Source organism: Filicampus tigris, chromosome 19 (assembly GCF_054856515.1).
Source record: "Filicampus tigris isolate MCC_2025a chromosome 19, RoL_Ftig_1.0, whole genome shotgun sequence".
NCBI classification, from domain to species: Eukaryota; Metazoa; Chordata; class Actinopteri; order Syngnathiformes; family Syngnathidae; genus Filicampus; species Filicampus tigris.
The window spans coordinates 6424351-6444006 of NC_141235.1; the positions used below are offsets into that span (position 1 = coordinate 6424351).

At 43.0% G+C, this 19656-nt stretch overlaps 1 protein-coding gene and 1 long non-coding RNA gene across 2 annotated transcripts in view; one reads left to right on the forward strand and one right to left on the reverse strand.

Annotated features, from left to right (window-relative positions):
* Positions 1-720: 720 nt before the first annotated feature.
* On the reverse strand, positions 721-4351 carry sox9a (SRY-box transcription factor 9a). Its single transcript, XM_086016316.1, has 3 exons — positions 3592-4351; positions 3247-3497; positions 721-2800 (listed from the first exon to the last, which is right to left on the reverse strand). The coding sequence occupies exons 1-3, from the start codon at positions 4026-4028 to the stop codon at positions 2007-2009; spliced, it is 1482 nt and encodes a 493-aa protein (XP_085872442.1). The 5' UTR covers positions 4029-4351; the 3' UTR covers positions 721-2006.
* Positions 4352-12230: 7879 nt separating this feature from the next.
* Positions 12231-19656, forward strand: part of LOC147129173 (uncharacterized) — a 113707-nt gene continuing 106281 nt past the window's right edge. The window contains exon 1 of the long non-coding RNA XR_015082625.1: positions 12231-12409. This is a non-coding gene — a long non-coding RNA (uncharacterized LOC147129173). The remainder of the gene's footprint in view (positions 12410-19656) is intronic.

A 19656-nucleotide genomic window follows, 5' to 3' on the forward strand; every position in this document is an offset into this window, starting at 1 on the left:
AAAGTAAGGAACTGTTGTTGTCATTGTTGCTTGGGAGCGCTTGAGCAGTGAATTGTAATTGATTGGTGACTTTAGGTCAGTCAGTGTTAGTAGTAATGTGGCAGAATCACATTTCTTAAACCACAGCAAACTAGGGCAAAATAAAGATAGATAAAGCACACGATCCTCCTTGTTAAAAGATTATGCATTGTCAATAAGGTAAAATTATTACAGTATTGATTTAAAGTTCAGTTCTTATTGTCTCATTTACATTATGTCCCGTATATTCGTAGCCTGCACTGGCGTGTCAACATTCTGGGGTTAATGCAGTTATCAAAGAACAAAGTATTAAGCTTGTTACTGACCTATTTCCAAGAATCTCCTTTACGGCTGTATGCAAGATCTGAGCACCCTACTCTTTTTGCTCCCCTGCTGTAAAAATGTGAGTATTGTCAGCATTTTTCTTACTGCAATAAACAAATCACGTTAACCACCCCTCCCCAAAGCCTCTTTCGGGCCCCACGGAGCCTCACCGCCTCCTGCCGCTACCAGCTGACACGAGAGAGAGGAAGAAAATAAAGCGGGAGGCAAAAAGAAAACAAGGCTTCTGGGAAAACAAACACAGGCCGATTACTTGGCACTTGTCCGTTAACTCTTTCCTTGGCTGCGGTGCATGAAAACGGCGACGGTTATATGGCAGGCTATACCTGCGTAAATGCAAATGAGGACAACTATTTGTGTTTAATTGCATTTTCATTTTTATTGCAAATACAGATACAAAAGATTCTTTGAAGACAGTACAAATATTTTGCAAAAGAGCGGAAGTGTTGGGGGTGTGTGGGTGTGTGTGTGGGGGGGTGATACTGAAAGGTTGGGTGCAAGCTTACAGAAAAAAAGCAAAACATACACAATGTAAAAAAAAACAAAAAACTTCAAAATTATATATTTTCCAGTTCTTTCAGCCTTAGTTCAACTTAAAGACAATTCACAAATAACACATTTCGTAAGCTAGCCCCCCAACCCACAAAGAAAGGCAAATACATACTTAAAATAGAGATTTAGCTAAGATAAATAAAGAACAAGATGATTACAGCACGTACCATTTTGTATTAGTACCTCCTGGGTTTAGAATCCAAATGAAAATGATGAGATATGCTGTGTACGTTGTAAAAAAAAAAACGACAACAATAATAAGACTAGAATGCAAAATATTCCACTCACAATAAAATTAAAGAAAATAAATAAATATATTTTTTTTAAACTGGAGAATGCTGAGGGATTGGGTTATATCAGCGCGGAAGGAGACAGCAGGGGACAACCCGGAGGTCAAAGGAGACTTCCTGTAGCCGTCAAACACACGCTGCTGGACGGTAAGTGTAATCTCAGCTGTTGGCACGCACACACATACGCGCACACAGTCGCACACATATACAAAAGCCGGGGAAAATGAACCGAATTCAAGGCACGGGTGGTGGGAACGGCTGTGGTCACCCTCGACATAGTTCGCCACAATGCTGTCAAAGAATGTCTAATTGCTTTTTCAATCATTCTCCATCAGTAAATGTAAGTTGGAATGGCACATTAAGAAGTAAAAAAAAAATACAGCAAATAACTCAATCAAAAAAAGCAGATGTTGATTTAAAATACGAGCCTTTTCATTTTTATCGGCGAAATAACCTTCATAAACAACCCTGTGGGTTACAAACTGCCAGCGTATGAAGACAAAAACAAAACATACATAGTACCTACAGAAATATTAACAATCAAATCCTCACAGAGGACTTTCTCAAGTCTTTTCATCTCTCTAAAAATATATATCTATAAAGATTCTATCATGGTACAATAGTAAGGCACGGCGTGAGCCAATCGCAAGTCCGACTCTCCTCCTCATCAACTTCAAGTGTCTGATTCGGAGAGCATCTGGATGGGAGGGGGGGGTCGTCTCCTTGAAATAGTGTTCTGGGATGCATGTATGTGGCTGTACATGTGTGGTGGATGTATTGGAGAGGCGGTGGGGTGGAGGCGGTTCAGGGTCTGGTGAGCTGCGTGTAAACCGGTGCCTGATCCCAGTGCTGGGGGCTGCTCTGCGGGATGGAGGGCACCCCCGTGTTGTCGGCAATGGGCGTGTACATGGGCCTCTGGCTGGGACTGCTCATGTAGCTGAAAGTCGAGTAGAGGCCCGAGCTCTGGCCCGCCCCCGCGTGGCTGTAGAACGAAGGCGCGCCCCCCTGGTGGTCGGTGAAATCGTACTGCTGTGCCCTGGAGATGGCCGGGTATGACGAGGGGCTGTAGTGCTGCAGGTTGAAGGGGCTGTAGGCCACGTGTTGCGGGGAGCCCTGCTGCTCACTGAAGTGGCTCGGGCTCAGCTGCTCCGTCTTGATCTGGGTCCTGTGCTGAGCCTGAACCGCCTCGGACCCAGTGCCACCTGCGTTGCCCCCCAGTGTGGTGAGGGTGTGCTGCTGTCCCTGCTGGTTCTGGCTTTTAGGCATCCAGGCCGCTCCCGCTGGCGGGCTGACCGGAGCGCCGCCGCTGATGCTGTAACTGCCGGTGTAGGCGACCGGTGTCCCGGGCCCGCTGACGGAACCCGGGTGGCCGTTGGGCGGCAGGTACTGGTCGAACTCGTTGACGTCAAAGGTCTCGATGTGAGAGATGACGTCGCTGCTCAGCTCGCCGATGTCCACGTCGCGGAAGTCGATGTTCAGTTGCCGCTGGCTGGTGCCATCGGGGAGGGATCTGAGACCCCCTTCACGCTTAAGATCCATCTTGCCTGAGCTGACATCAGTTTTTGGGGTAGTGGGAGGGGTTGGGGGTCCCTGGGAACCTGGAGGATTAAAGCAATATGCCACTTAGTTTATATAGAGTGATACTTTAACGTCAAGGAAACAAATATGAAAATGATTGCAGCTCATGACGTCACGCACAAGGCCCCGCCCCCTTACCTGCACACAAAAGTGCAAATGTGTGTGCGCTTGTGAGTAGGCTGTATGACATTCGGCTTGATTAAACTTTATGAAACCATTTTATTTATTTACATCAGATTTTATTATCTTTTATCATGTTTTGATTTTTACCAAACAATGCGCAGGGCTATTTTTCTTATATTAAAACATGTACCATAAAATGGGGTGTTAATTAGGGGGCTGACATATGAATAGCATTTCAATTCATTTCAATGGTGAAAACTGAGAAAGCCTATTAAGTAAACTGAGTCACGAATTTCAGTGTGGGCTATGTTCGATCAGAAGCCCAAAAGTGGTATAAGCTCACCCGAGTGCTCGCCGGGAGAGTGCACTTCTCCCAAACTGGAGGCTGGAGAGTCTGCCTGCTGCAGTGCTTTAAAGATGGCATTGGGAGAAATGTGAGTTTGCTCGCTGCCGTCCTCCGCCTCGCTTTGTCCGTTCTTCACCGACTTCCTCCGCCTTGGCTGGTACTTGTAGTCGGGGTGATCCTTCTTGTGCTGCACGCGGAGCCGCTCAGCCTCCTCCACGAACGGCCGCTTCTCGCCCTCGTTGAGAAGTCTGTGCATGCGTAAAAAGCAACAACGTGAGTCGCAAGCCCGTTATGAAGGTTATTGAAAAACATGGGCTAAAAAATAGATGATGTAACACTTACCTCCAAAGTTTGCCCAACGTTTTGCTCAACTCGGCGTTGTGCAGGTGCGGGTACTGGTCAGCCAGCTTCCTCCGCGCAGCCTGAGCCCAAACCATGAAGGCATTCATGGGTCTCTTCACGTGGGGCTTGTTTTTGGTAGATCCGTTTACGCGCACTGGCATGGGCACCAGGGTCCAGTCGTAGCCCTTGAGCACCTGGGACACGGCGTCTCGTATGCAAGCGGGGAACTTATCGTCCTCGTCCTTCTTGAAGTCGCCCAGAGCCGCTTCCACTCGGAGCAGCGCGTTCTCCGACGGCCGCGTGTTTTCGGTGTCGGAACCGGAGCCGGACGGGCACGGTGAGCCCGCGGAGTCCTCGGACATGCTCGGGCTTGGGGCATCGGAGAGACACTTGTCTTGTTCCTCCGACATCTTCAGGTAGGGGTCGAGAAGATTCATACGAGAAACGGGTTGCTGCCAAAGTTTACGCGTGAAACGGGAACGTTAACGCTAGCGCCTCGCGGGAGGGAAAATCTTTAAAAGCGACTTGCCAGAATGAATCTGGTCAAAGTCTTTAAACTTTGCAAAAATGTCCCTTTTTGTGCGTATTGATTCGGAAATAAATGGCGTTGCGCACGGGCATCCAAAGATCAGTGCGTCGATCCACAGAAAAAAAAAAAAAAAACAGATCAAAACTCAGTGTCTGACTTCAATTCTGTTAGGATAAAATGTATGGTAAAGTTCTCCTTGCTCGTCTCCAAATAAAATCCCAGAACGCGTGACTGCTCTGAACTGCAAAGTTGCTCGCGTGCGCACTTTATAAGAGCGTTACCATGGCGCGCAGGAAAGCCTGGATGTGATTGGTTGGCCGCGTGTGACGTCAACGCGATGGAATTTGATACCATCACTTTCTCCTCTTGTGTACCAGCGCACACACGCGCGCGCACATGCACGCACCTTGTCCACCAGTTTAGCGTTAAATATCAAGCTCACACAAGAAAATTGCATATCCCCTAAAGTCACCTTTTTAAGCAGGTTTATAAATACGTGGAATAAATACAACCTTTAATGTAGAAAATGTATATTTTTGCTGTCAAGTAAACCAACGGCACTAGGACTACCTATGTTGAAGCAACTTTTTATCTCTAGTACATCATGTTTGCCAATGGGGGGCGACAGCAGTCTGCCAGACCCACTAAAGGGGCCCTCTCTCTCCACGGAGAGGGGGGACGGCGCTCCCCCAGACTTCTGCAGTGCAACAGTTGCATTTCACAAAAACTCAGCTTCTGATTTGTATCATCACATTTCAGCGATGGGATTATGTTCATTCTGCTGACTGCTTGACTGTTTTTTCTGGTAGATGAAATCAGCGTTTTAATAAAATCTTCCAAACACTTGACTGTAATTTCTTATCAGTCAATTGTTGTTTTTGAACTGGGCACATGGCTACAGTAGGTTAATTTAGAGTTAGAAATTGGGGGTCGGGGGAAAAAGCTTTAAAATGGATAAATAGTCTTTTTTTTTTGTTCCTGGTTAAATGTAGATCAGCCACACACAAAAATCACATTAATGAAAAAAACACACATGATTCAAAAGCCCTTTTAATCAAAAATGGGTGCTAACATTTGACTAAGACCGTAATGACATTCAAGTTTCTCAATATTGCACAGGAGTGAAAAAAAAAAAAAATCAAACACAGTAACAAAAGTAAGCCCGCCACACAATTTTGAGGTTCATGGCTTGAGTTTTGGCTCCTGCCTTCTTGTCTGGAGTTTTCTTTGATTGTGGATTCCTCCACATTAAAGTCTCTAAATTGTCCATAAGTGTGAACGTGAGAGCAAACGCTTATCTTATCCTGTCATGGACTAGTGACTAGTCTCCACCTCACCCGTGACCCTATAATAATGGCAAGTGCTGTATTGGATGAAACACAAACATAAACAAAGCATTTTATGTGCACTTTTAATTTCCTCTTTTTCTTCTTCTTCTAAAAGCAAAGGCCCAAACGCATACAACTGGACACATTGCATCCACTAACTTGTCTTCTCGCCTTAGCCAAACAGGGCAACACAAAATGCTCTGCAGCGCTCAGTGAAGTGAACCTGCCTGCACACGCCCCATTTGATTGTTTATTATGCTTAGTGGAGATGTGGAAATGTAAATCTGGCTTGGAGCTAATGTGGACAACATGTGCTACCTGAAGTTGCTTTTAATAGTTTGCAGATGTCAGGTCATTTCAATGTGGCTGCTTGCAGATTACAGGCACCCACAGCCTTTATTTTAACATGCAGAACTTGTTCAACTCTTTGTATGTGGTCATGTAGGAGAGAGAAAAAGATGTTGTTCGCCAATCCTGTAATCCTTTCTCTCACTGACCAATTAGGCATGCGGTTTTAAAAACACTGAGCACTCAATCGTCCCTCTTAAGGTTTATTTACCTCCGACATGCATATTTAAGATACGCCTTAGCTAACACAAATAGGAAGGCTAACAACCCGTGCGGAGCATTGTCGCAGTCGCGTGTGCGTACTACGCAAACTGGTCAAAATGTGACACCGTTTGCAAGCAGAGCGAGCGAGGCGTGAACGCATTGAGTCACAGAGCTGTGGCAGCCTGTTGGAAAACGTGGTGTTTACTCTCCAAAGAGTAAATACGGCTAATGGAGGTGTGCAAAGAAGAAAAGCAGAAGGAGGGAAGAGAATCAGACAGGGTGGGAGTGAAAGGAGGATGGAAGAATGAAACCTGAGTCGCGCGCGGGATTTGGCGTTTTCTTGTGCGTTTGCAGATCCGATGCGTTTCGATGCCGCTTGAGCTAGAGCCTATGCTAGCTGATTTTGAGTGAACGACCGTACGTTGTAGCAGATATGTCGAAGTGCTGTACTTTTTCGTGGCCTAACAACACCCCCAAATTATTATTTTGTACTTTTTTGTAGCCTATTAATGCCCAGTACAGTACGAAATGATTGTAAATAAACAATAAGGTTTTTAAATTTCTCCAACATGACCTTGTCGGTTCTTGGCATTCATGAGCCACGATATTAGCCCTTCCTTTTCTCATGTCGATTAGATGCCATAGAAAAGGGCTTTTCAACGACGGCAACGGCGAGGTTCCATAACGCGATGGGATAGTCGCCCCTGCCAACATGGCCGTCACACTGACGCGAATTTTAGCCTGCTCTAGTCTACTATAAGTCTATTTATGTATGACAAGAGCACCACAGCACCATTTACTGTCACTGTGGGGAATTGTGGCCAATTGTGGAATGAACAAACTTAAACAGCTATTTCAGAAGTGGTATTTTGAGAGGACTTGATCCTATTTTCTGTCTGTTGAATTTGGGGTCCGTTGGTTCTGGGTACGTTAAATTGAGTTTCAGCTGTGCAGAGGCGGACGAACATTCACACACATGCTTACTAAGTGGGAACTGCACTGAAGTCAGGCGAGTGAACCACTACACCATCTGTAACTTCATTTGCATAGATAATAACACAACAAATTCGTTTCTAGCAGCCAACCTAAAAAAGACAACAAATATGTTAAAACAGGGTTTGAGTCAGGACTCAATATGGTTTGCGGGTCCGTTTTTATTACACTGCTGATTGTTAGAGGAAATGCTAAAAGCTGGTTTATTGGTCACGAATCATGTTCCTAATTTCTTGGCAAAGACCCGTTTGATTTTTGTTTGCTGGCATAAATCTATGCAGCACCATAGCTGGTGGTTAGCGCAATTCTCAGAATACTCTGGCTTCCTAAATATTGCTAAAAGCTCATAACAGCAGTATGCAATCATTTACGTCCCTTTAAAGACAGTTTTGTGTAACAAGCCACCCAAAAGAACATTGCATTTCCGTGAAAGGTAAAATACAGATAAATATGAAAAAAAACCACAAATCAACACCGGATAGCAAGAACAATTGCACGTATGACTAAATGCCTCAACTGTCAAATTTACATAGCTTATAAAACACCGTGTCCGTTCAAATGACCTCCACTCCCACAGAACGTGCATGTAAACACAGCAACATATGGCTGAACACGCTTCCTCTCATCCTCCTCCACACGCCACACAGACATAAAATCGGCCCTTAAAAGGGTTTGATAAAAAGTCATTTCAAAACTAACTTTTTGCAGATGCGTGACTGATTAGATTTGCTTGACAACGGTTTAAAAGAAATCTGTCTGCATTTCTGCAGCAGCCGCACTGTCAGAAATAACGGCGCAGTCGTAGTGAATTTATATCCTCTCAGGTTCATTCTATCTTCATGGACCCCTGGAGGCTAATTATTGGACTTCAAGGTTGCTGTATGTACATTCACCAGGGGCAAAGGGGTGCAAGGTATTTCCGGAAGAAGTAAAACGTTTGGATGCAACCAAAAGCAATACAATCCCAGTGATAAGAATTTTTACCCCTTTAGGTCCACTTCCCCCCCGAGGAAGTGCAGTTTGAGCTGAAGGCGGCAAGACAGAATTACGTCTTGGGAAACTTCTCATCTTGACTTGAAGCTACAGCGTCAAAATTTGAGCAAACAGTGAGAGTCAACTGCTAAACTCTCTCTGCTTTTCTTTCAGGGAGTCCCTGCAGGGCCGCTTTGCATTTAGACTTTTACACTCACAAAGAATAAGATGGCTACGGCTCCGATTTCGCTATAATGTGTATGTATTTACGTTCCATTGTCAAAACTGTCAGCTTAAGCGTCTGTAGTACATTGTTTCATTTTGTGTCAGTCGAGTTAACTACACTCAGCGGTCACAACATTAGGTACGCCAGACCAAGCTCTAATGCAAAAGCTGAACAAATAAATGTCCCTGCAGTAATAATGCTCACTTTTGACACTGTCGGAGAGGAACTTACTTCAACAATGTTTATTATTGCAGTTTGCTACGGTAAAGAACTCATTTTTTCCATCTATATTCTCGTGATTTATTCCAATCCAAACTAAGCAATATTATCTTGTATCGGAGTAACTAGTACAGTAACTAAATATCTCTCATTCCTTTTTGTTCTATCATCCCTATTGAAAAGATGAAACACAATTTAACGCATGCCAAAATAAACATAAGTAATCATTGAGTGGGGGGTGAATAAAAGGCCAATATCCTCCAAGGAATCTCTGCCTCACTTCCCTCTCGAAAACCCAGGAAGGCTTCTTGTCAAAAAATGCCTTATAATAGCTGGAGTGGCCATTTATATGATGTGTATTGATACTTAGGAAATGGAGAGAATTTGAAGAAAGCATCTCATGTCTGGGTGTGTGCAGCCTTCAGGTAGGTGCGATGTGCCATTCTTAGAAAGTCTGACGTGATGAATGGCCGCCTCGAGCTTTTGCGCAGCTGTTCCGCTCTGATCTGAGCGTCTGAGCACTGAGTGTTTGTTGACACAACGTCATTCAGCATCTCATGTTGTTTGAACAACACTTAGGGAAGACCCAGGCAACTCCCCATGCGGGAGGATGACACTGTTGACCATCAATCATTTTACCGAATCGCTTCTGTCTGCTTCTCACTTAGTATCTCATTCTGGCGTCCAATGTTGCAGCTTTACCAAGCAATTTTCGCAGATCGGCAATTAAAGGATTATTTTAACGCTCTCTTTTGACGTCTTGGTGCAAAAGAACTATGTTTAAGTGAATTGAGGAGCTTCATGTAGACAGCAGTAACTGCTTTGCTGCCATCTTGTGGCATCTTGGTTCCAAGGAAGTATGTTGAAGTGAGTTGTAGAGTTTCATTTGGACAAAAGTAGTGCTTGTCCCCCGCATTTTGTGGCATCCATAAACCCTGTTAGGGAGGCGTCAATTACTCATGGGTTTTGGCTGTTCATTCATTTCTTGGTTGCCTGCAAAGTATGGCCCGAGGGCCACATCCGGTCCTCCCACCGTTTCCGGCCCAAAGTAAAACATACAATATGGGGTGCTTTTTTTTATGTTCACACAAGTGGACACTAGTACCAGCAAGATAACGAACAAGAGCTACGAATTGTGTCTGCGGTTTTGCCAACTTAGAGATGTTTTCGCAATATTTTGCGATATTTCTACAGTTTCATATGCTCTACGATTTGGGTGCATTATAAGTCAATTTTTTTGTGGTACTGAGGACTGACTGAAGTGGAGCTGTGATGAGCTGAGCCCGTTTTGTACAGTACGGTAGCATGTCGTTCTAATTTGTGTCATGTCTTCCTTCTCTAATTAAGTGGCCAGTGGTACAATGTCAGACTATATAGTGCAAATAGATGACACAATATCACCATTTAGACACCCGGAATTTGCCGATCAGATCTCTAACGTGGTGAATGCAGCTGAACTGTACTGCTTGGTGGAAATTTGGCTTTTTACCGAAAAGAAACCTTTATACCAACTGTCACTAATTAAGTAGGCAGTACGAGTCAAACTATGAAACATAAATGATCACTTTATGTCTGCTCACTTTTTCCCAGTAGCTTGACGTGCCGCTGATTAAAATATGTGCATTAGCCGATCAAACCGCACTGTACGAGAGGTAGGGAAAGCAAGAGGAAACCCAATCCACTTAGGCTGAGTCCAAAAAGCCACAAAGGAGTACCATTTCCCTCCGAAGATATAGCTTGTGCAAACAGCCCTCGCTTTAACAATAACAATGGTCTCAAGCAGCCAGGCCAAGCTAACTAATGACAGATCCACACCTTAATGTTGAGCGCTTGTTTGGGTTTAAGTGAGGGACGGCGTGTGTATGCGAGCGGGTGGTTTTGGTGGGTAAGAATGGCAGTTGTCAGCAGGTGGCTCGTGCCGCTGGAAAACTCGCCGACGTGCGATGGGAGCGGAGATTGAAGGAGAAAACCTCTGACACAGCGTAACGCTACTCGAGCCCGGCGGCGGAGGATGTCCAACCATAACGTGGCAGCGCATTTATGCAGCTTACTGAATGGTGCAAGATGGTCTAATGAGGGCAGCGCGGCTTTTTGTCTCATGGCCAGCAGGGTTTGATTTCCTTTTCTTTCCTCGCTGTCTACAGATCAAGCCGATGGTAACTGGAGCCTTAAAATGTGTGATGTTTTAATCTAGATAAGGCCTGCAGGAGAAGAAGATGCAATGAACCTAAAAGGGAGAGGGAAAAAAAGTGAAGTGCAGTGTGGTCCACTACAATTTCCAGCTTTAAACGCTGAGAGAAGCTGTCATCAGTGTGGATTGGCCATCTGGCTTACTTGGCAGATGCCCGGTGGGCCGGCGGCTTTTGGACCAATGTGGAGCTAATTATTATTTTCATCCATTTTACCCCAAAAGACCCACCCACAATTTAGAACGAGCAGCCCATTAATCCATTTTAAACAGCAAACTGAACCAATCACCATCAGTAGCAGAGCTACATGGTAGCCAGGACTCATGCCTGAATACAAATTTGATAAGAAGGATTCAGAAGGTTCGATGCAGGCTGTTGTCATGAATGAAATACGATGAAATCCACCTCACAATTCATCGGTCTGCCTGCACTTTGATCCAATCCACCAAAATCGTATTAGACCACCTACAACACAACTTAGACCAGCTAAGTTGGTCGAAGTTGTGACGCAGGTCTAGTCTACTTTACTCTACTTAGTCTACTGGTCTAGTCTACTTTACTCTACTTAGTCTACTGGTCTAGTCTAGTGAGGTCTAGTCTACTTTACTCTACTTATTCTACTGGTCTAGCCTACTTTAGTTGGTCTACTGGTCTTGTCTACTGAGGTTGAGTCTACTTTACCTAGTCTAATGGTCTAGTCTGCTGAGGTCTTAGTGTCTCCCACTAGTTTTTATGAGTCAAATTATGAATTGTTGCATATTCTATCATGTTTTTGTGATGCAGGTGCTGTTGAAACACCATTTCCTCACGGCACGTTGAACAGGGAGAACAATTTATGAAAAGGTGATGATGTCTCAGCGCTTTGGCTGCCGTTTGTCGCCCCACTCAAGCATCATTCCACATCCCGCCGCAGCCATCCGTTACACCACCTAGAAATGGAAGGCTTTGAAATGTAAAATGACACAAAAATTCAGTGCAGGCCACACAGGAGAGCACTATTCAGTCTATGTGCAGAAAGGATTGTTCATGTTTTTCCCCCCATAAAGAAAAAATAGGCTTATATGTGTCTGATCCTACTTTATAGAAAAAGATGATCCCAAATGGTAGAAATGGGTACAGGCAAATAAGAGCCAAGCAGGGCTTGAGCTGTCTGGATATGGCAAAAGCAGGAACAGGTTGATCTCTCATCCTGTAGCTTGTGCCGCTAATGTTCAGAAAAACACAATTTATCTTTGGAACTCTTCTCGTACTTGCAATGAAAGGTGCTTTAGTTCTTTATTTTACAAACACAATTCCACTAAATTTTGGTTCATTTAATGACTTTGTTTGCAGAGCATTGACATTGTGGTTACCAATGGAACATAATTGGACATTGAATGTCCACTGTTATCATTCTTTTTTTTTTTCAGGGTTGTATTAATGAGTTAACGCAAATTACCTTTAATGCCGCAATTTTTTTTTTTGGACTCTTTGGCTTTGTACTGCCCAGTTGTGTGGTTTGTTTACTAGGCTGTTGCTGCTGTGCACGCCTTAACCCCAAGGGGGCAGTGTGTTGTACACATGCAGGAAACACACCTTGAGTACTTTGGTTAAGTGACCCTGAAATGACCCCACCAACAAAAAAGAAATCAACCAGCTTGGTGCAAGGAAGCAGGAGGATCAAAATGTTTGGGTAGGAGGCCACTCGGGGAAAAAAAATAAAGGCCCTGTAGATGAAAGAAATAATAATTGGGCGGTGCTGCTTAATGGAAGGCGAGGCCTGACTATGGACTCAATGAACAAACAAGAAAAACTACAAACGAGCTGGCAGGTAAGCACAGTTGTGCTGTGAATGATTAGAGTGGGGAGATTTGAAGGGAATGAAAGCAAGGCAAAGCTGAGAGTGAAGGAACTGCAGGAATTGGTTTTAAAAAAAATACAAAGAGGAACCATCAGCGAGGAAAAGATGTTTTGAAGAGGGAGTTTAAAATTATTCTTCAGTTCAGTGATATTTAATAATGCATTCAAATTAAATGCGGTTGTGAAAGTTGCAACACTCCTAGTGTTGACTTGCAGTAGGATTTCTCATTGACTTACCAGACTGTGACTAATATAACAACATGATGCACAATCTTAAAAAAAAAAAAGTGCTTGTTGCAGTTTAACAACGTTTCATTAATAAGACTTTGCGACTCCTCAGGGCCTGGACACATTTCTATCACTGACAGAAAAATGAATCTCCAAGTTTATTAAGACATTTAACAGGAGAACTTAACACCGTCCATCCGCCAATTAAAGTCCCAAAATATCCCAAGGATATTGCCAACTGAAATATTGTGAATTTGTGATCCAGACCAAACAGATGGATGTTTTGCTGCTTTGTGTAATTCAAGGGAAAAAACCAAACAATTATTTAACTTTTATTATTTTAATCTAAGTGATACCATGAGCCAGTAGGCTGCCTCAGGGGATCCACAGGAAGAACTTGGCATTGCAAACTGGATGGAGTGCTGGGCGTCGTTGGGAAGTAATGAGGGATGTTGACTCTTAGGTGACGAGGGTGGGCGGATGTGACCACTAAACGAGACGCTTGCCAGGTAAACACGGCGAGATCACGATGCCAGAGTGGTCTTGTTTGTGATGTGATGCAGTGTGTGGGCGGCCTGTCTGACTCGGACGACACTGGACATGGTGATGTGGACGCTTTAAAAGTGATCACTGATCATATTTTGTGTGGTTGTAAAAGTGTTATCGAATACCAACCAATGCTCGACATTGCATCAGGCATGAAGAGGAAATGTAATCTGTTAGCAGGATTTTCGACAAAACTGACTGCTTGAGCACTGATTGGTTATGAGGTCACTCTTGGTGACCCCACTCAACAATGGTGATGGCCATTTGATTATCCTCCAGAAAAAAATAATGATTGATAAATTGTATTTTTTAGGACTATTTTAATGGATTTTATTTTAAGTTGCTTACTGGTTAGCAGGCCTGCTTCACAGTAGAGAGGAGAAAATTTCTCATCTGGTCAAAACCAGCTGTTCTGCTGTTTAATTAATGTCAATTAATAATGTGCAGTGATGTATATATCATTCCTGATGGGACTGGCATGAATACTTTTTTCATGCAATAGATCACGATCACGTTTATCCTTTTCATCCGCTTCTTATTTTTTCTTTTTCTGTTCCCTTGAGGGGTACGATTGCTTCACCAAGCCTGCAAGGAGGGGACACACTAACTTGTGCCCTTGATATGCACTAATATCAACCGTCTCACTGGGCCCCATCCAGACACCAACTAGCAACGTCTAGTTAGGGTCCCCGTGAAGGGGATTTAGCGAAACACTGTTGTGGCAGTGTGTAGCAGTGCAATTTTTATTTTTTTGGGGGGTCAGTGATACAGTATGTGCCTGTCGGCCATCTTATGGGGCCATAGGCAATTTCCTCGGTTGCCTGGCCTGTTGTTGTCTCTGATTACAGCAGTAATTGATTGGTTTAACAATGTTTGCTTAAAAAAAAAAAGAAAACTGAGTTGTTTGCATGAAATGTACCCATGGTGTGTACGCCCCACCACCCCTCAGCGAAACCCGCTGCGGCAAGCGAGTGGCGGAGTAGCTGAGGACCGCATGCAACAGGCAGCGCTCTGTCTATCTCATAGGCTCATTGAGTCGTGCGGTTTGGCAGGTCCGACTGCGACGTAGGTGGTTCCCGGTGAAGATATGGAGGCCTGTGTGTGCCCGGCTTAAGTATTCACTTTCGCTTAGCAATTAGGACACGTTGCACATTGAAATAGTGTGAGACGCCGCGGAAAGTGCTTAGCCTTGCTCGGAGACTTTTTGGCATTTGTCCTGCAAACTCAAATTTAATATTCTAATAAGAGAATTTTTTGGCTGAGCTAATACAAATAGCCCAGATAAGTGCTCACTATAGCCTGACTGGCCATTCACTAACAGGCATTGGCTATTGGGTACGTCCAGTCACACATACACAGTATGAGCACGGCTCTATATCAAAGGCCCACATGTGGACTTGAAATGTTGGCAATCTGTGATGTTTGCTTGGATTGACCACTTTTTAATAAACTCATTTGGGTTCTGTACATAGTGTTAATGCAGAGGCAAAACACAAGCTAAAACCTTTTGACGTCGGTCTGGGTAATATGGCTTATAGGGAGCTTAGACAACTTCCCAGAAGTCACACAGCGCCCTGAAGGTGTTTTCTCGCACAGACGGCCTTTGTGCGACATGCTTACCGTGTTCTCATCACGGGGGTCTTTCAGGTTGATCTGAGCAGAGAGGTCAAGTTGTAGACATTGATGGGGTTCTGCTCACTTCTACATGCGGGGCTGTTTAAAGGGGAAGTCAACCCAAGCATATTTTTTTCCGGAATATGTTCTATGCACTTTAAGAAAGTACGCAATGAAAAAAATCTTGCCTTTCATTCAGGAATGTATTGATTTGTCTTGAACACGGGCTATGTTTGCAAGCACAGAAATAATCAGATTTAATCATCCAAATTTGTGGGTTGGTGCCGGTCTGTTTTTATTTGTTTCCGCGCTGGTCAATCAAAATATTGCTTCATGTGAAACCGATCCATGGTGCATAAAAGTTTGAAATTTTTCCCGAAATTCCCGATGGCCAGCCCGTCCCTGAGACTGAATGTGAGTGTGAACATCTATATGTGCCCTATGATTGGCAGGTGACCAGGGCAAGGTGTTTTCCACCTCTCGCCCAAAGCCAGGTGGGTGGATTGAGCTACTATGCATATGGTCTTTGCTTCTTCCAACGCACTTAATCAGGTTAGGGACAAGAGAATATCCTCTTTTAATATCTTATTCTTGATATTCAAAGTATTCATTTAATTAGGTCAGTATAGTGTCATGATGTTTGAAATTTCAGATAGATTTTTGGTAAGGAATAATGTTTAAAAAAATGCTCTTTAATGGAACCCACCCAAGACCTACCTACCGAGAATATTATGCGCTGATAATATATTATCATTGAATAATATAAAGGGTTGCATTCACAGTAGCCTTTAGCAGTCTAATTTTCCTTTTGCAGATATTTTTCTGTTTATTTTCAATGTTTACTTTTTTTCCCCCTGAAGGTAAAGTATGCGCCCTATTAACTGTGTGGTTAAGTAGCTGGAGAGTATTAATTCAGGCCCACGTCTACTTTGACACTTCGCCAGCCTCGTCCTGTGACGTGATGCGATGTGCCGTTTCTATTCTATGTCCCGCACTTCAATGGCGGCCCCTCGCTAGGTGCCAAGTGATTTTTATCTCTGGCTAAACAGTCTCCTTCCAATCTGGCCTCTCCTAGGAGCATATGAATACACTTTACACTCACACGAAGGAAAACAGGTAATTTGAGATCGGGCTTGGAGCAAGAGCAAAGCCTGCAGGTAAAAAAGGGCTGCAGTGTGTCAGCGTACGTGCGTGGGCGCAGTGGGGACTTGTTCACACTCACGGTGTGTCTGCATCCAGTAGAACATTCAAGTTTGAATGCCTCAAAAGTTGCCAATTTGGAGTACTGTCTCAGCCAGAGGCAACATTCAGTAACTTTTGTTAAAAAAAAAAAAAAACTCCTGACAGTGCTGTCATATATTTGACTTCCTCTATTTGTGCTGAATGTAATTTAAAAAAATATATTCTCGTAGTAAACATCGAATTGAAGCCTTTGTAAAGTGAGTACTAAAGCTACAGTATATAGTGTTTCCCTGCAAATAGCAGGGGACCGGGACAGAGCCTTGGGGCCAATAGCAAAAAATTGAGGATTATATATAAAGGTTAGTAATTGCCTATAGGTGTTACAAGATGGCGGCAAATCGCTATTTTTTTCGAAGTGAAGCTCCTGCACTAACTTCAACATAGTCCTTTGGCACCAAGATGAAACAAGTTGATGGCAAAGCACTGTTTTTGTTTAATCTCTTAATTTACAGCAAGATGGTAGAAAATTGCACATTTTTATAAACGCACATATTTGACAATTTTTCGACATTTTATACAAGAAATTCGTTTTTTGCTGTCAGTCCTTTTTTTTTTTGGTTTTGTTTGTACTTTACCGTTCAGTTTCATTTTATACTTGTTTGTGTATACTTTGCACTGGAGTGTGGCTCTGTTGGGTAATTTCCATCCGTAGTCCGTCATCCACGTACAGGAAAACAGACAAGACCCCACCCTTGCAACCCTTCCCATTACAAACTGCAGTCCCACAACCCACCCTCAGCCCAATGTATTAATTCATGCTGACATGTTTAATTTCTGAGTGTCCTGCTTTTTGTTTGAATGTTTTAAAATCGCTGCAGGTTTGAGTCAGGGGCGGAGCCAGAACGTGCCTAATGGGTGGGCCTGGAAAAATCAGGGTGGACCTGAATATTTCTCTCACTGAGCACAATCCTCCTGTCCCGACACACCGTATATTCAAATGAAATGACAAACTGAATAATATAAAGTTCAGATCTTCCTTAGACAACCACAGTTATGCCATTCTTAATAATATAAATAATAAATAACAATAATACAATTTAAAAAAACACGTTGAAACAAATTTAAAAATCATTTAATAATAAGTTGCTAAAAATTTAAAAGTATATATTTTTTCATAAATCTCACTGCCTGTCAATCTCCGCCCCTGTTTTGAGTTTAGTTGAGAGCATATTGCATGCTGGTTTTGCTTGAATGCACAAGCAGTGTGTGCAATGGTAATATAGAGTAACGTTAAAATGTTATATTTAAATTATATCAAAATGTAATTGATTTCAACTGGAAATTTGGTTTTGAAATAGAAAAGTTCAATCCAGCGTCACACATTGTGTTTTATAAGTGGAGGTGTCTTCCATGTACGGTGAACACTCCACTCCCCAGGTTATTCTGCTGCGGGACTCGATCTTCTAGCTCCAACGCCGGAGCTCACATCAGATGAAAGTATAGTTCGAACTTCCTCTATATACTTTATTTTAACCTTTATGCATTCACTTGGATTCTTAATGGGGCCAATCTGACCTTTTTCATTCGCACATCGACATGAGGTAGCCGCTCAGGGCGACAGGAGTTTTCTTTTCTCTGTAGCGCTGTAACAGAGGAACATTAAACGCCTTGTTCTAAGATAACAGAGGAAGGGATGGTATTTCTATTTGGAGCTCTAATGTGGGCTCAGCTTTCACCATATTTGTCAGATAGACATAAATCTGAGTGCATTGCAAAGTTGCATGAAATCAGTTTTCAACATTGAGCCTGTGCCTTGTGCAACGTAAAGTATAAAGTTTAGGACTGCTTAAAAAGGTTAGAAAACACCCAAAAGAGGACAGGAGAAATAATTGCATTGGACGTATTGTAAATTAATCATTTATTTCTATGCAATAATTAAACAAAAATATGCAAATATAGCCTGAGAATTGTTGTTGTGTAATTTGCTTTATTTTTTTTATTCCGGTGCAGATTAATCACACCCTTAATTAGTCCTAACTACTTTTCAGAAACAGTACTTTTAAGAAAGCAGTGATTTCCCTGTTTAATTACACATGTGGAAAAAAAAAAAAAAAAGACCAATGGAAGGCTGCCTAGCATGGAAATTTTTTGTCTGGAGTGCAAACCGCCCTGGTTGCTATTGCGGACAAGGTGAGACCAAGCGTGTCAAAACCCTCTCCTCATCAACTTCCATTTATTTTATTCCAGATTTATATTTTCACATGCACGTGTACATAAATCCACAGCCATATATCTCTGTCTTTCATTCGCTCCCTTCTTTCAACACGCCTGTTTATTTAATTTTATTTTTTTGGAGGGCAAGCCTGCCGTGAAATGAAAATAAAGGTAGCGTCACACTCATAATATTTGGAGTGGAGGGCAATTTATTTTCTTTTTATTAAATGCTGATTAATATGCAGTGTTGGGAGCGACTAATGCTGCAGGTTTCATTCCCCCTGGTCTCCTGCGCTGAGCCGCCTCACTCTCTGAGGTGGAACCTGCCCACAAATGGGCTGGACATTTACATAGAAGTCTGGTTTGGGTTAATAGAAAGGAACTCATTTTCCATGTTCCTTCTTCCCCTCTCTTCTACTGTCAGGTTTTTTTTTTTTTTTTTTTTGGCTTCAGCAGCATGGAATTGTCAACGTGAAGGGAGTGCTTTGGATGGCAGGAATGTCCTAATGGCTCTGCTTTTTGGGGGATTTGGCAGTGTGTCCCTGTGTGACTTCTATTTAATTAACAGAGAGCATTAATGAACGACATGGAAGTGAAGCACGACATTAACAGCGCTGCCTCGAAAATCAATGCAGTATGTTGACGTTTATGCGTAAGCTGTCAGTCAGTCAGTCAGCATGTCTTGATTGTTTCAGCTCGCGTAGTTCTTCCTTGCTAATTGGGCACAACTTGGATAGAAATGGGCATTAAAACATTTTTCCAGGCTGCGTTAGTAATTATTGGATATAGTCAACTGGCCTCAATTTTTAATACGAAGGTAATATTGCAATGTTGGCAACTGTGCACCTGTGACAATGGCAATTATTTGCATGCAAAGAACACCTCTGAGATGAGGACCTGGTAGGGCAAATATGACTCAGGTCGGCACCGTCACGTGAAAGCTGCTCTGGAACAACTTTGTAACCATTTAACATGCTGTTTAAAAAGGCCTCTGAGAGATGCCCTGTCATTTCCTGCTGGAAAAGCTGATCAATCACAGCTCTCGTCACCTTTCATTTGATGGAGAAGAAAAGATGTCGGCTGTGGCATGTCCCAGCCGAAGGTTGAGATAAATGAAAGAAAGAATGGCAGCTCAATGCTAATTACATAGCAGCAGTTTTATCGGAACACCAAAAATGTCATCAAAGGATAAACACAGCAAACACTAATACTCTACTATTACTACTATTGTTGATCCGATTGGCCTTGAGGATATGTGCTAGACATTTCCAAACTTTTCCATTTTCCAAATAGTTTACATTTGGACGTGTGTCTGGACAGTCTCTAGTGGCAATGTTAAAGAAAAAAAGATTGTTTTGAATAATATTGCAATGCTATGTTCAAATATTTTAATGGATAACAAAATTGATGTGAAGTTCTTAGGAAATGTCCATT